This window comes from Anser brachyrhynchus (assembly GCF_964034855.1).
Source record: "Anser brachyrhynchus genome assembly, chromosome: 2".
Taxonomy (NCBI): Eukaryota; Metazoa; Chordata; class Aves; order Anseriformes; family Anatidae; genus Anser; species Anser brachyrhynchus.
This window is the reverse complement of record NC_137695.1, coordinates 85430318-85442903: the sequence shown is the minus strand read 5'-3', so window position 1 is coordinate 85442903 and position 12586 is coordinate 85430318. Positions and strand designations below refer to the sequence as shown.

The window sequence follows — 12586 nt, the reverse complement described above, 5'->3', positions numbered from 1 at the left end:
TTACCCCCTAGAATTTTTTCCCCGTTGCATGTTATTTTAATTGATATCAGTATTAAATCTTTTTTAAGATCTTCACAGTAGTTAGCCTAGTGAAAGTTATATCTTTTTAAATTGATTCAAATTTTTTTTCTGGTTAAGAAAATTGAGCAAAGCATTCCTTAAAAATCTGCTTTTTAACACTTGTCTGTTGGTGAGCCCATGTTGATTATCTCCCTGACAAACTCTTATGTATAATGCATATCATCTAGTGGGCAGTTTCTTACAGTTTACTTGTAAGATTCTCTCTGCTGCCCATCCCACCTGATTGTGCGGGATACCAAACTTTGAGTTCAGAGGGAAGGGAGTGCAGAGTCAATGGCAACAAACTAACTCATCACAGTTACATTCATCAGGTATCATCTGATAGATCTCTTATTTTAAGAATAGAAGCCTTCTATATTTTAAAGGGAACAATAAGTTTTGCTGTCTTCCAGCAGTATAATTTTCGCTTTATTTTGTGTGTGAAAGAAATAGAATTCTTATATATTAACTTGTTCACTAGATAGTTTAGTGGATAAACGTGTCATGTTTGAAATAAAGTAGCTTACATCATTAGTAATTGATCTCAATAATAATTAAAATTCCAGTGTACTTACAGCTGAGTTCACATCTTAGCTAAAAGTATTAATAGTGCTGTCAGTTCTAGAGTTAATGCTATCAGTTTTGTTTATAGGTTTCTTTTACAAACTAATTGTTAAAATTCAAAAGAAACTTTTCTTATTTATAAAACAAATATTCATATACACTTTGTATAACTGCTTTTAAAGGGAACTATTGATACTGATTTTTAAATCAAAGCTTATTCTGTAAAAATAAAAATGTTAAAGCCAAATACTAATGTTCTTATCCAGGTAGGTATCCATGAATAAACAGATGTTTTCATAATCTGCCCTAACATGAGACATGCAAGTTCTGGTAATAAGAGACAGTTGAAATAAGTTTAGATAAAAAAAAAAAGTCACTTATTTAAATGACTGACATTTATGTACTGTTTTCTTCCTCCCTTCCTCCCCCGTACTCCTCACAGGAACATGTGTTTTGGGTGGTATCTTTAAATACATTGTTCATACTTGTGTTTGGTAAGTATAATTTGCTCTTAGTTTAAAAAAGTTATTTCTTTGTACAGTAATAATTCAGATTAATTTTAAAGCTAAATAGATGTTGTAACTTCTAAAAATAGAACCACAAATGCACTCAGAATACAAATAATAAATCTTTATTGCTTTTAGCATTATCATTTAATTCCTCTAAGTGTTTAGTTTGAAATAGGAAATCTAGCAAAAACTTAATGATGTCAGCTAGATCACAGGAAATAGTATTTTCGGAATACTGTTAAATTAAAGGAGGAACCTCATGGAATTTCATTTGTGAGCAATTGCAGTACCTATAGGAATGAGTTGGGTACGCTTCTTTTTATAGTTTTCCTTAGATATAGTCACATTACTTCTTAGATCAAGAATCCATTTATGAGCTCAAAACTGGGGGGGAGAAGGCAAGACAAGAATGTAGCTGACTCTGTAAAGTTGTCAAATATAATTCCATTTTGTGTCCTAGACAAATACCAAACAGCTTTCCTTAGTTCATACAACTAAATTAGTCTGACTTACTTTTTAGAAAAAAAATAGGGAGGGAGGTGGCACTAACAAATTTAGAAATGTGTATTTTTCGAGATCCTCCTGAGAGGCATTAGATTGTGGTTCAGTTTCAGTTCTGTTTGTACCTTGTACCTCGAGTGACATTGGAGAATAACAGTCCTTCACTGTGCCTTAATTTTGCCTGTTTCACCTCTGCTACTACCTTTCTGAATACAGTGGTCAGGCTCATTTGTGCTGTTAATTTGACACAAGTTTGTGCAGAAGCAGCATTATTTTACATGCAAGGTAGATCATTTTATAGTCTTGAAGAGACACTGGACATAAAATTTCACTTGCTCTTAATTGCCATCATAAAAATAGATTTGGTTATGATGCCTTTTTTTTTTGAGTGGTCTTTCTTAGCAAAAGACTTAGAGCCTTAAAAACTGAAGCCATACTGTAGATAGGATATTTTCCCTTGCAAGGTAAAGCTCACAATACCAAACAAGTGATTTGAGCATTTAGTTCCTGAAACAAATGAGATCAAAATAAAGTAAAAAGAATCATAATGTAAATTTTAATTCACCAGAAACTGTAACTTTTCTAATAAGAGTGTAGGAATATACTTGAGTTTTTTTCTTTCTGACAACTACAGATTAAAATTAATTATCAGAGATTAATTGGCAGGCTTTTAATTGCTATAAAATTTAGGCTTTTACATAGCTGATAACTCTGAAATACCTACATCTTTTATTTAGATTTAAGAACAGCTGACTGACAAGAATAATCACCGAAGTTGTCATTTAGATGGTTTTTCAGTAGCTCTGAATGTGTTTTCCGGATGGGAAACTAACAGAATAGAAGGTGAATGACTTTCCAGAGCAAGTGAGACGGAGATCTGGGAATTTAATTTGTCTCAAACCTATTTTCAGTATCTTCCCTGCTAAGTAATGCTGCCTAACTTGGGGTTGCCAAATCTCTAGTTGTTAGTTTCCCAGTCATGGTGAGTTCAAATGTCACAGGAAGTACTTACTAGTAGATAAAACAGAGGGAAAGGATTTGGATCTTTGGAAAGAACATTACTGGTCCAAATGTTCTCCTGTATTGTTCTCTTCAAGTTGATTATGTTCTGAGTTAATTCATAAGTGCTGTAGCTCATTATAGTACTCAGAGGGATTTATGCTCCTTCATGCTCCCTATTGAAAAGGGTCTATTAAAAAATCTCTTTTAAAGAACGTTATTTTAGAAAACTTGATAAACTGTGTACTATAATCTCATAAAGCATTCAAAATAAACAACATATGGCTTTTAAGTCATGAATTTGCTGTCTGTAGGAGTTGTGGTTGTGTTTTTTTCATCTGACTTTTCTCTTGTTCTCACTGGGCATGAAGGACTTGAGACCTCCACCTATCTTTCATATTTTTGCCCTTCCCAGTAACTGCTAAGGTTTTGTGTTTTTTTTTTTTTGTTTTTTTTTTTTTGAAAGGGCCTTAGAATTAAGATTTTCTGATCGTTGTTCAGGGTAGTGCATGTCCTGATAAATCTTTTTTGCATTTTTTTGATATGTTGGTTTGTATAGAGATGAGGACGAGAGAGAAAATCTTTATGCTTCTTGTTTGGGGGTACGTTTGGTCTACAGTAGTACCCAGAGTGGGTTATCATAGAATCATTTAGGTTGGAAAAGACCTCTAAGGTCACCACTGAAGGCTGTATAGGCAAAAATGAAGGTTATAGGCAAAAATGAAGGCAAAATAGCCAAAAGTCATTGCTTCTCTTTTACTTTCTTGTTACTTTCCTATGGGACTAGAGGGATGCAAGCTTTGAACTCTTTAGTCCTTTGGAGCTTAGTTAGACCACAGAGTGAGTTAAAATGACTGTTTGATCTTGTTACGAATGCTGAGATGTCAGGAAGTGGCAAAAGTACAGTGTGTTTAAATTCATTCCTCCTGAGACCTCAGAACTGGCAAGAGTGAGTTGTCAGGAATGGTGATAGTTCTTAATACGGTCATTCAGGGTAGAAGTAAAAGCCTCCTCAGTTTCTCCATATCCCGTCACTGGACTGTTGTCTCTCCTTGTTATCTTCAGAGCTTTCATTTTTCATAATCCTAAAAGTGAGAGCAGTAAAAGTAAGTGTGAATCGTAAGTGTGGGAAAGTAAGTATTCAGACAGGTTCCTGCAGCAGTGTATGTATGAGAATGATATCGATCTAGTATGTAAGACTAGGAAATGGAATTAATTTACACACTGCAATACGAGCTAAGGGGAAGACTCTCATCTTAGTTTGTGCAGGTTTATATTGTTTAGTCTTTCAGTGTGAGTTCTAACTTGACTTCATAAAATGGTGGAAGTATAGCACAAGTATTTGCATAAAGTTTTTTGAGTTTTTCATCAAAATTGATGAGAAGTATAATAATTACCGTGTTGTACTATACATACTGTAAATAGGACTCTGATTAGCAGTTCTGATGGCCTTTTCTTTTCCTTTTTGCTTACATTATACAGCATTTTGTCCATACCACATTGGTCACTTCTCCATTGTTGGCCTGGGCTTTGAGGAATATGTAAGTACTGTTTTATACTTTCAAAATGTAAAAGCTGCCACTGTTTATTATAATCACAGTATTTTTGTAGAATCTTTACACTTTTATTTGTGATATGAATAATAACCTGGAAGTCTGTTTTTTTTAAAAAAAAAAAACTTTTTGTAATCTGTTTAAAAATATTCTCTCACTCTTTCACACTTCTTCCATTATTTAAGTTTCAAGTGAGGTTTCTTCCTTTTACAAAAAATGCATGTATGGTATTCTTTGTGTTTTTGTTAACAGCGTTTTGTTCATGTACAGTTTTAGTGTGTAGTGGGAAACTTTTAGATTTGGTGATGGTAGGTAGTGAAGGCTAGGTGGTGGTGTAAGATAACACTTTGTTTCATATATGGAGGTTAATGATAGAATATACTGAGTTGGAAGGGACCCACAGGGGTCAATGAGTCCAACTCCTGGCTCCACACAGCACTACCCAAAAATCAAACCCTATGTCTGAGAGCATTGCCCTAACGCTTCCTGAGCTCTGTCAGGCTCGGTGCTGTGACCACTGCCCTGTGGGGCCTGTCCCAGTGCCCGACCACCCTCTGGGTGCAGAACCTTTCCCTAACGCCCACCCTGACCCTCCCCTGTCCCAGCTCCATGCCGTTCCCTCGGGTCCTGTCGCTGTCCCCAGAGAGCAGAGCTCAGCGCCTGCCCCTCCGCTCCCCTGTGAGGGAGCTGCAGGCTGCCACGAGGCCTCCCCTCAGCCTGCTCTGCTCTGGGCTGAACAAACCAAGGGACCTCAGCTGCTGCTCTTATGTCTTGTCCTCTACACCCTGCACCATCTTTGTTGCCTTCCTTTGGATGCTGTCTAATAGTTTTTTGTCCTTTTTATACTGTGGCACCCAAAACTGCACACAGTGCTCAAGGTGAGGCTGCAGCAGCACAGACTAGTGCAGGACAATCTCTTTCCTTGACTAGCTAGCAGTGCTGTGTTTGATGCAACCCTGGACACGGCTGGCCCTTTTGGCTGCCAGAGCGCACTGCTGGCTCATGTTCAACTTGCTGTCAACTGGAACCCCCAGATTCCTTTCCACAGGGCAGCTGTCCAGCCTCTTGTCCCCCAGTATGTATATCCATGGTTGCCCCTTCCCTGGTGCAGAATCCAGCACTTGCTCTCGTTACACTTCATGTTGATGATTGCTCAGCTCTCTAATTTGTCAGTATCTCCCTGCGAGGCCTGTCTGCACTGAAGGGAGTCAACAGCTCCTCGTAGTTTAGTGTTGTCTGCAAACTTGCTTAGTGTACATCTGAGTCCTGCATCCAGATAATTTATAAAAACATTAAAGAGATATGGCCCTAAAATGGGGCCTTGAGGAACCCCACTAATGACTGGCTGCCAGCGTAATATAAGCCTATTTACTAAAAGCCTTGGAGTCTGACCTGTCAGCAAATTGTTCACGCATCATATTAGGTGTTGGTTTGGATGTATGCTGGACCTTTTGTCCAGGAGGATACTGTGAGAAACAGTATCAGAAGCTTTGCTGAAACCCAGAAAGATTACATCAGCTGGCTTCCCTTGGTCAACTAGTTGGGTGACGTTGTTATAAAAGGAAATGACATTTGTTAAACAGGAGTTTCCCCTGTGTTGGCTTTCCTTTCTGTCTTGGCTGTTACCAATGAATAGTTGTCTTTCAGGTGTTTTTCAGTAACTCCTAGAATAAGCTTCTCCTTAAGTTTACCAGGTACTTGCAAAATTTACCAGTGAGACTGACAGGTCTGTAATTACTGTGGTCTTCTTTCTGCCTTTCTTGAAAATTAGGACAGCAAAAAGGTTGTTACATGAATGAAGAAAAGTATTGTGTGACTTCCAGTAAATAGAACATTTTCTACTCTTGCTGGAGCTACCAAAAAACTAGCAGATTAAAATATGTAAAAACTAATTTAACTTGTCATTCTTCTTAAAGAGTTGAGATTTGGACTCTGTCTTAATTATGTGAAAAAGAGAAGTAATCTTCAAAGAGACTGATAAATCTTCCCTTTTTTTTTCCCCCCCTCCAGGTTCAAGCATCTCACTTTGAAGGGCTGATTACAACTATAGTTGGATATGTTCTGCTGGCAGTGACTCTAATTGTTTGTCATGTATCCTTTTGTCATCAGTTACCTGCTTCAGATTTTACATGAGTCATCTTTCTGGAGATATTTTGGGGATGCTCAGAGGTGTTGCAGATGCAACTGATTCACCGTTTTGTTCTGCTTTTTCTGTGAAATTAGAAGAAAAGCTTTCAGTTTTCCTGGACCTTTTTCAGGTTGTGAGTGGAACTGCATTCTTCAGAACCCCTCTACATCTTTAATGAAACAAAATCTTAGGATATTATGGGGGGTCTAAAGGCATACTTGAATGCCTCTGGGTAAATTTTGAAGGTCTGTCCAAGAAGACTAGTGAAGAAGCCTTCCCCCCCTCTTCTCCCCTTTGGTAAAAGCCATATAACATAGTATTTTATATTAAACTATGAAATGCTGGACTTGTTATTAAGTGTTTTTCAGTATTTTCTTGACAGAACCCTTTAGGGTTTGGCAGCGCTTGTTAAGTTCCAGCGATCACGTCGTTTATTAGGAGTTTGCTACATTGTTGTCAAGGTAATCCCTTTTTTTGTGTAGCAAAACAAACTTCTTTGAATTTAAAGTTACATTATAATTTTCTTAATAATTTCTGTCAATCTACTGAGATGTTCTTTACTTTTTTTTCCCACCCCTAAGGTTTCCTTGTTAGTGGTGGTAGAAATTGGTGTGTTTCCTCTCATCTGTGGCTGGTGGTTGGATATATGCTCTTTGGTAGGTATAGAAATACAGGATAAAATCTTTTTTAAGTGTTTATATTTAAAGGAAGAAAGTTCTAACGAGAACTGTTGATATGAGTTGGATGACACATTTACTGTTCTTGTAAACATAATGTTTCTAGAGTGAGAGGGTTGGGTTTCTTTCAGGCACTTAATGTTAATTTTGTTTTCCTTTATATGACTCAAAAGTTAACCTACTAGAACTAAGCTAATAAGATTGTAACCCTTTTTACTGCATTTACAAGACCACTGTGATAATAAATTTGCAGGCAAATTGGTGCACTGAATAAATTTGTTTATGGCAGCCGTCTTGCATGAGATGCTAATGACTTCATGTTTTAATAGTTGCATGATCTCTTTTGAAAAAGATTCTTGCTGTGTTTGCTTGGAATTAAAAAGGACAGCTGCGTAAAATTAAAGAAGATTTTCTGGAAAAGAAAAGATTAATTCTAAATGGAGAAAATTAATTTCTTCTAGCCTTCATAGAACTGTAATTTTACTTGTTTTCTTCCATCACAGTGCTACTCTGAACTGATTTATAACATATGCAGTGTATGTAAACGGTTGAGCTGGCTTCTTTCTTCTCTCTGTATGTCATGGATCAGAAATTGATCTTCAGTTGCTGTTCCTAATGTAAATGTTCATAAGTATTCTTTTTTATTTATTTAAATGCTATAATTTATGGATGCATGATTCAGACATATAATTTAAATGTCAAGTAGTGTATATGCACTAGGATAAACAAAATAACTAATTGTAGAAGTTTCCCAAATTTTATTTATATTTGTTTATTACTTAACTTTTAGGAAATGTTTGATGCCACTCTGAAAGACAGAGAATTGAGCTTTCAGTCTGCGCCAGGTACCACGATGTTTCTGCACTGGTTAGTTGGAATGGTTTACGTCTTCTATTTTGCATCCTTCATTCTTTTACTGAGAGAGGTAAGTCTATAAGGACAAAATTGTTAGGCAACATTAATTAGAGAAGCTTGCATGTTGAGCTGTTAGTTAGGTCTTTTGCAACCAGCTATTGCTGCTACTGTGTTCTGCGTGGATTTCAGTTTTGTTTGAAAAGGGCCACACTGGTACCTACTGCAGTGGAAAATTATGAGTTATTTTACTTCAACATTTTCAGTTTACAGAGTCTTCAAAAATGGGAGCTGCAGTGAATCTGAATGCATTTTCAATTGTTAAATATTAACACGTGAAGGCTAAGCTTGTAATTAGTTATTGCTTCTCTAGTCCTCTATGAAAATGCTTTCCTTATTCTTTTTCTGTATCATTTTGTTGAACCATGTTATGTTTATACCCGTTATGTGTTTTTTTTTTAAAAAAAAAGATGTAGCAGGGTTACATAGAATGTAACATGAATGACATGAAATACAAAGATAATTTTCCCTTGATGACTGTTTTCTGTTTCCCACTTTAGGTACTGAGACCTGGTGTCTTATGGTTTCTCAGGAATTTGAATGATCCAGACTTCAATCCTGTGCAGGAAATGATTCACTTGCCTATTTATAGACATCTCAGGAGGTTTATATTATCAGTGGTAAGGACTTTTCTTACAAATTTCTGTACTTAGAAAGAAAACTTCATCTGTTACTTTAACTCCCATATACAGTACTACATATTTAAGGAAAGACATTTTCACCATGAAGGTGATCAAACTCAAACCGGTTGCCAACAGAATCCGCAGATTTTGAGATAACGAAAACTCATCTGGACAAGGATCTGAGCATCTTGATGCAGTTGGGTTTGCTCTGAGCAGAGGGTCAGACTAGTTTACTTTAGAGGTTGCTTCCAAAACAAATGATTCTTGAGTGTCTTCTCTTTACACAAAATTGCAGCAAATGTTTGTGTATTCAGCCAACAAGTGTTTATTATTATGGATATTGTAAATCACTTAACTGCTTTATGATGCTCTCAGTAACTGCAGTAAACATTTTTGGTCTGATTCAGCTAAAGCAGTGCAGAAAGGGTAGAGTAACTTTCTGGTTAAGTTTTGTGTTGAATTGCGCTGATATAGCCAGTGGTGTCTGTTTCCAGATATCATTCTATGATACTGGAACCAATGAAATTTCTTGTGATTTCCTTTAGATTTGTTTGTGTGAGGTTTGCTTAGCCTGAGACACTTCCCTTTATTGCCCTGCTGTCTTTGAAATAATGTCCTATGAACTGTGAAAACCAGTGTACTGGAAACAGTTATTTAACACACAGCATTACATACACCTGAAGTGCTTTGAGCAGTGAAAGCTCTTGGAGAGATCTTAGCACCCTCTATGAGAGAGCCTGTCAGAACATTAGAGGAGTTGACCTGTTTGCCTTTAAAAATACTTTCTTTGTAGATAATCACAATGTTTTAGTTCCATTAAACATTGTGTCACAGCAAGTGGCACAAATACTGGCAGGCATCTGCTTGTTCCCAGAGGTCTTAAACATAAGTTCTGTGACTGCATTGGAACTGGCTGTTACTTGAACTTCAGCTTATGGTTTGCTTAGCTAATTATTTCAAGAACTTTTACTGGCCTCATGCTGAAATATGAGGCTCATAATGGTGATCATTTACAGGTTGCCATTTCAAAAAACATCAGACCTTCCAAGTTGTTTCTTTCTCAATGTTTTTAAGGAAGTTTTTGTGTAGAACATGAACTATTAAGTTTCAAGAAGAACGGGATTTGATTTCTTCCTCACATATTAAGTATGCAACACTTTCTGTATTTTTATTCTCTAGTGGCATTTTTGTATACTGCGTAAGAATGTATTTAAAATATAATCAATTTTTAATCTGGTTCCTTAAGGAAGTGGAATTTATAAAAGTATATGGTTTCTATACTTCTCTTCCCCCCCCCCCCCCCCCCCCCGCCCCGGCTTTGATCTTTCATCTAGTTGAGGAAATAAAAATGGAAACATCTTTTGAGGTTTCTACAAGTTGCTTGAAAACCTATCTGCTAGGAAAAGAGAGAAATCCAAAATCTATAGTCCTGGTTTTGAAGGGGAAAGAAACTAGAACCGTTCAACATTGTTCTGTCAGTGCTTGTTGAGCCAAAATCCTGTTTGGTGCTCGAAGGCATTCAGCACGAAATGCAGTGTATTTGGTCTGTCTGGGATGGAGTTGATTTTCTTCAGAGCAGTTCATGTCCTCCTGCAGTTTGGATTTGTGGCTGAAAGTGTTGAAATAGCGTTTATGGCTGTGCTTGAACACTGCTTGCAGAGTCAGGGTTTTCTTTTTCCTGCTCTGTCCTGTTCCCTTATCCTTCCAGCAAGTAAGCTGAGTGTGGGTAGGGGTTTAGGAGGGGAGATAAACCTGGAACAGCTGACCCACACTGACAAAGGGATGGTATTCCATGCTGTAGGGCATCGTGCTCAGCAATAAAAGCTCAGGGAGAGGAGGAAGAAAGGCAGAGTTCATGGTTATGGCATTTGTCTTCCTGAGCATGTGCCCTGCTTTCCAAGAGGTGGCTAAACATGTGCCTGCTGATGGGAAGTGGTGAATGGATTCTTCTTTTTATTTGGCTTGCACATGCAGCTTCTGCTCTCTGTATTATTGTGGTTATCTCAGTCCATGAACCTTCTTTCCTTCATTCTGTTTTCTGCCCATCCAGCAAGAGAGGGGAATGAACGAGTGGCTGGGTGGATGATTGGCAGTTAGCCCAGGCTAACCCACCACTCACACAAAGCAAGTCAGAGGAGTGGGTGGGCAGCTAGGGTTGGTTGAATCTGCTATTCAAACTAACTGGTTAACTTCCTTGTTGCAGATTGTCTTTGGATCAATTGTACTGCTCATGCTCTGGCTTCCTATACGCATTATTAAGTATCTTCTGCCTAACTTTCTTCCATATAATGTTATGCTCTACAGGTATGTATTTCATTTCAGAAAGAAGTTTTCTCAATGTCCATGTAACTAGAAAAAATGCATTTGAGCTCTTTGAGCATTAATGTGACATTGTGTAGTATGTTATTTTTTTGTTTTTTTCACAATTAAATCAAACTGTTCTAGAAAAGTAAAATGTCAAAGCATGTGGATACACAGTATAATTTGTCAAATAACCAAAAAGCTGCTAAGAAAAATAGCAGGCATTTTGTGATAGCTCCATAGTGATAACTGTTTACTTTCTGTATTCCTTCAAAACAGCTTTCTCTGAAACTTTTTCATAGGGAAGTTATTGTGTTTGTTTTTCACGTTCATACCTGATTATCAACAAAAGAATGTGTGTAACTGCATTTATTTTTAATTACAAGGTTATTGTTATATTATTGTTCGTATGATTCAGTGTAACAGATTGCTAACAGAATCTTGCTTATGTTTGATTTCCTGCTCTTCCTGTTGTTTCTAGTGATGCTCCAGTAAGTGAACTTTCCCTAGAGCTCCTTTTGCTTCAGGTGGTGCTCCCAGCTTTGCTAGAACAAGGGCACACAAGACAGTGGTTGAAAGGTCTCGTACGAGCATGGACTGTTACTGCTGGATACTTGCTGTAAGTGCAGAAAGCCAAAATCAACTACAAGCCTTGTGTCCATCTTAGCCTTTTTTTAAAATGAAGGCAGCATGCTTTCAGGAGAAATATCCCAATAAGTAGCTTTAACAGTTGTTTTATAGATAGATACCTGATTTAACAAACAAACAAACAAAAAAACCTGTATAGTAATTTCCTATGTAAGTACTTCCTTCTGTGTTGTAGCTCTGGACTAGTCCAGTAATTCTTTGGTACATTATTAGAGCATTTGGTTAGTAAAAAATTTTATAAAAGTCTGACTAAACAGCTTGCTAACTCTCTGTTAAATGTAAAAGTGAGAAATACATGTCAGCAGAGCATTTCTGTCAATGAAGTAAAATTCATGCACACATCGTACATTTCTTGTTTATGGTACAAGAGGGGGTGAAATAAAAGACAATGATCTAGAATATTAAGCTGAAGACGCTGATACCTTAAAATTAGGTGTTTTAAACTTAGATATCAATCTCTCAAAAGACAGTTAAAAGCGTGTCTTGGTAACCCAAAGTAAATGGTTGCACAAAATGACGTTCTTTAATTTTGACTGCAAGCCAGACTTTGTGTACCTGAAGTGATTTTTGAGTTCATGTTGTTTGCCACATCAGTCGAGAAAGAAAAAGTTGATTTTGTTGCTATTTTTTTTTAATTTAACTTCAAAGTAGATTGGCATTCTCTTACCGAGTCTAAGCTGTCTGAGACTCTAAGAAAATCAATGAGAGAGACTTTTAACTCCATTGTAATCCAGTGTATTTTTTCAGCTTCTCATAAGGACCTGAAACTGTCACCACCCCATTCTTAGTTTGCATTTTGGAGTTTTTCTTGTAATGCGTTTTTCAGTGTTTTTATAGTATTTAAACATGATGGAAGAAGAGAAATGCAGATATGATAGAAATGGCTTTGCTCTCTCCACTATCACAGTTGCTAAGAACACCTGCAAAATACTTCTGTAGCAATTACAGTTGAGCAAAGATTAAAATCTTTTACTCGGGTTTTATTAAAAAGCAAGCAGTGTTGTCAAAATACTTTCATTGTCTGGCATTAGAATATCTACATGCATCTCACTGCTATAAAAATTCTGCTACAGCAGAGGGAAGTTAACTTCTAAACATTCAAGATCTATTT

At 36.9% G+C, this 12586-nt stretch overlaps 1 protein-coding gene across 3 annotated transcripts in view; it reads left to right on the top strand.

Annotated features, from left to right (window-relative positions):
* Window positions 1–12586, top strand: part of MARCHF6 (membrane associated ring-CH-type finger 6) — a 49000-nt gene that overhangs the window by 22454 nt on the left and 13960 nt on the right. For all 3 annotated transcript variants that reach the window (XM_080583557.1, XM_080583556.1, XM_080583558.1), the window contains exons 10-18: window positions 1067–1118; window positions 4116–4174; window positions 6197–6277; window positions 6707–6775; window positions 6896–6970; window positions 7782–7916; window positions 8404–8523; window positions 10730–10830; window positions 11309–11446. In XM_080583557.1, the coding sequence (XP_080439683.1) occupies window positions 1067–1118; window positions 4116–4174; window positions 6197–6277; window positions 6707–6775; window positions 6896–6970; window positions 7782–7916; window positions 8404–8523; window positions 10730–10830; window positions 11309–11446 (830 nt within the window). The remainder of the gene's footprint in view (window positions 1–1066; window positions 1119–4115; window positions 4175–6196; window positions 6278–6706; window positions 6776–6895; window positions 6971–7781; window positions 7917–8403; window positions 8524–10729; window positions 10831–11308; window positions 11447–12586) is intronic.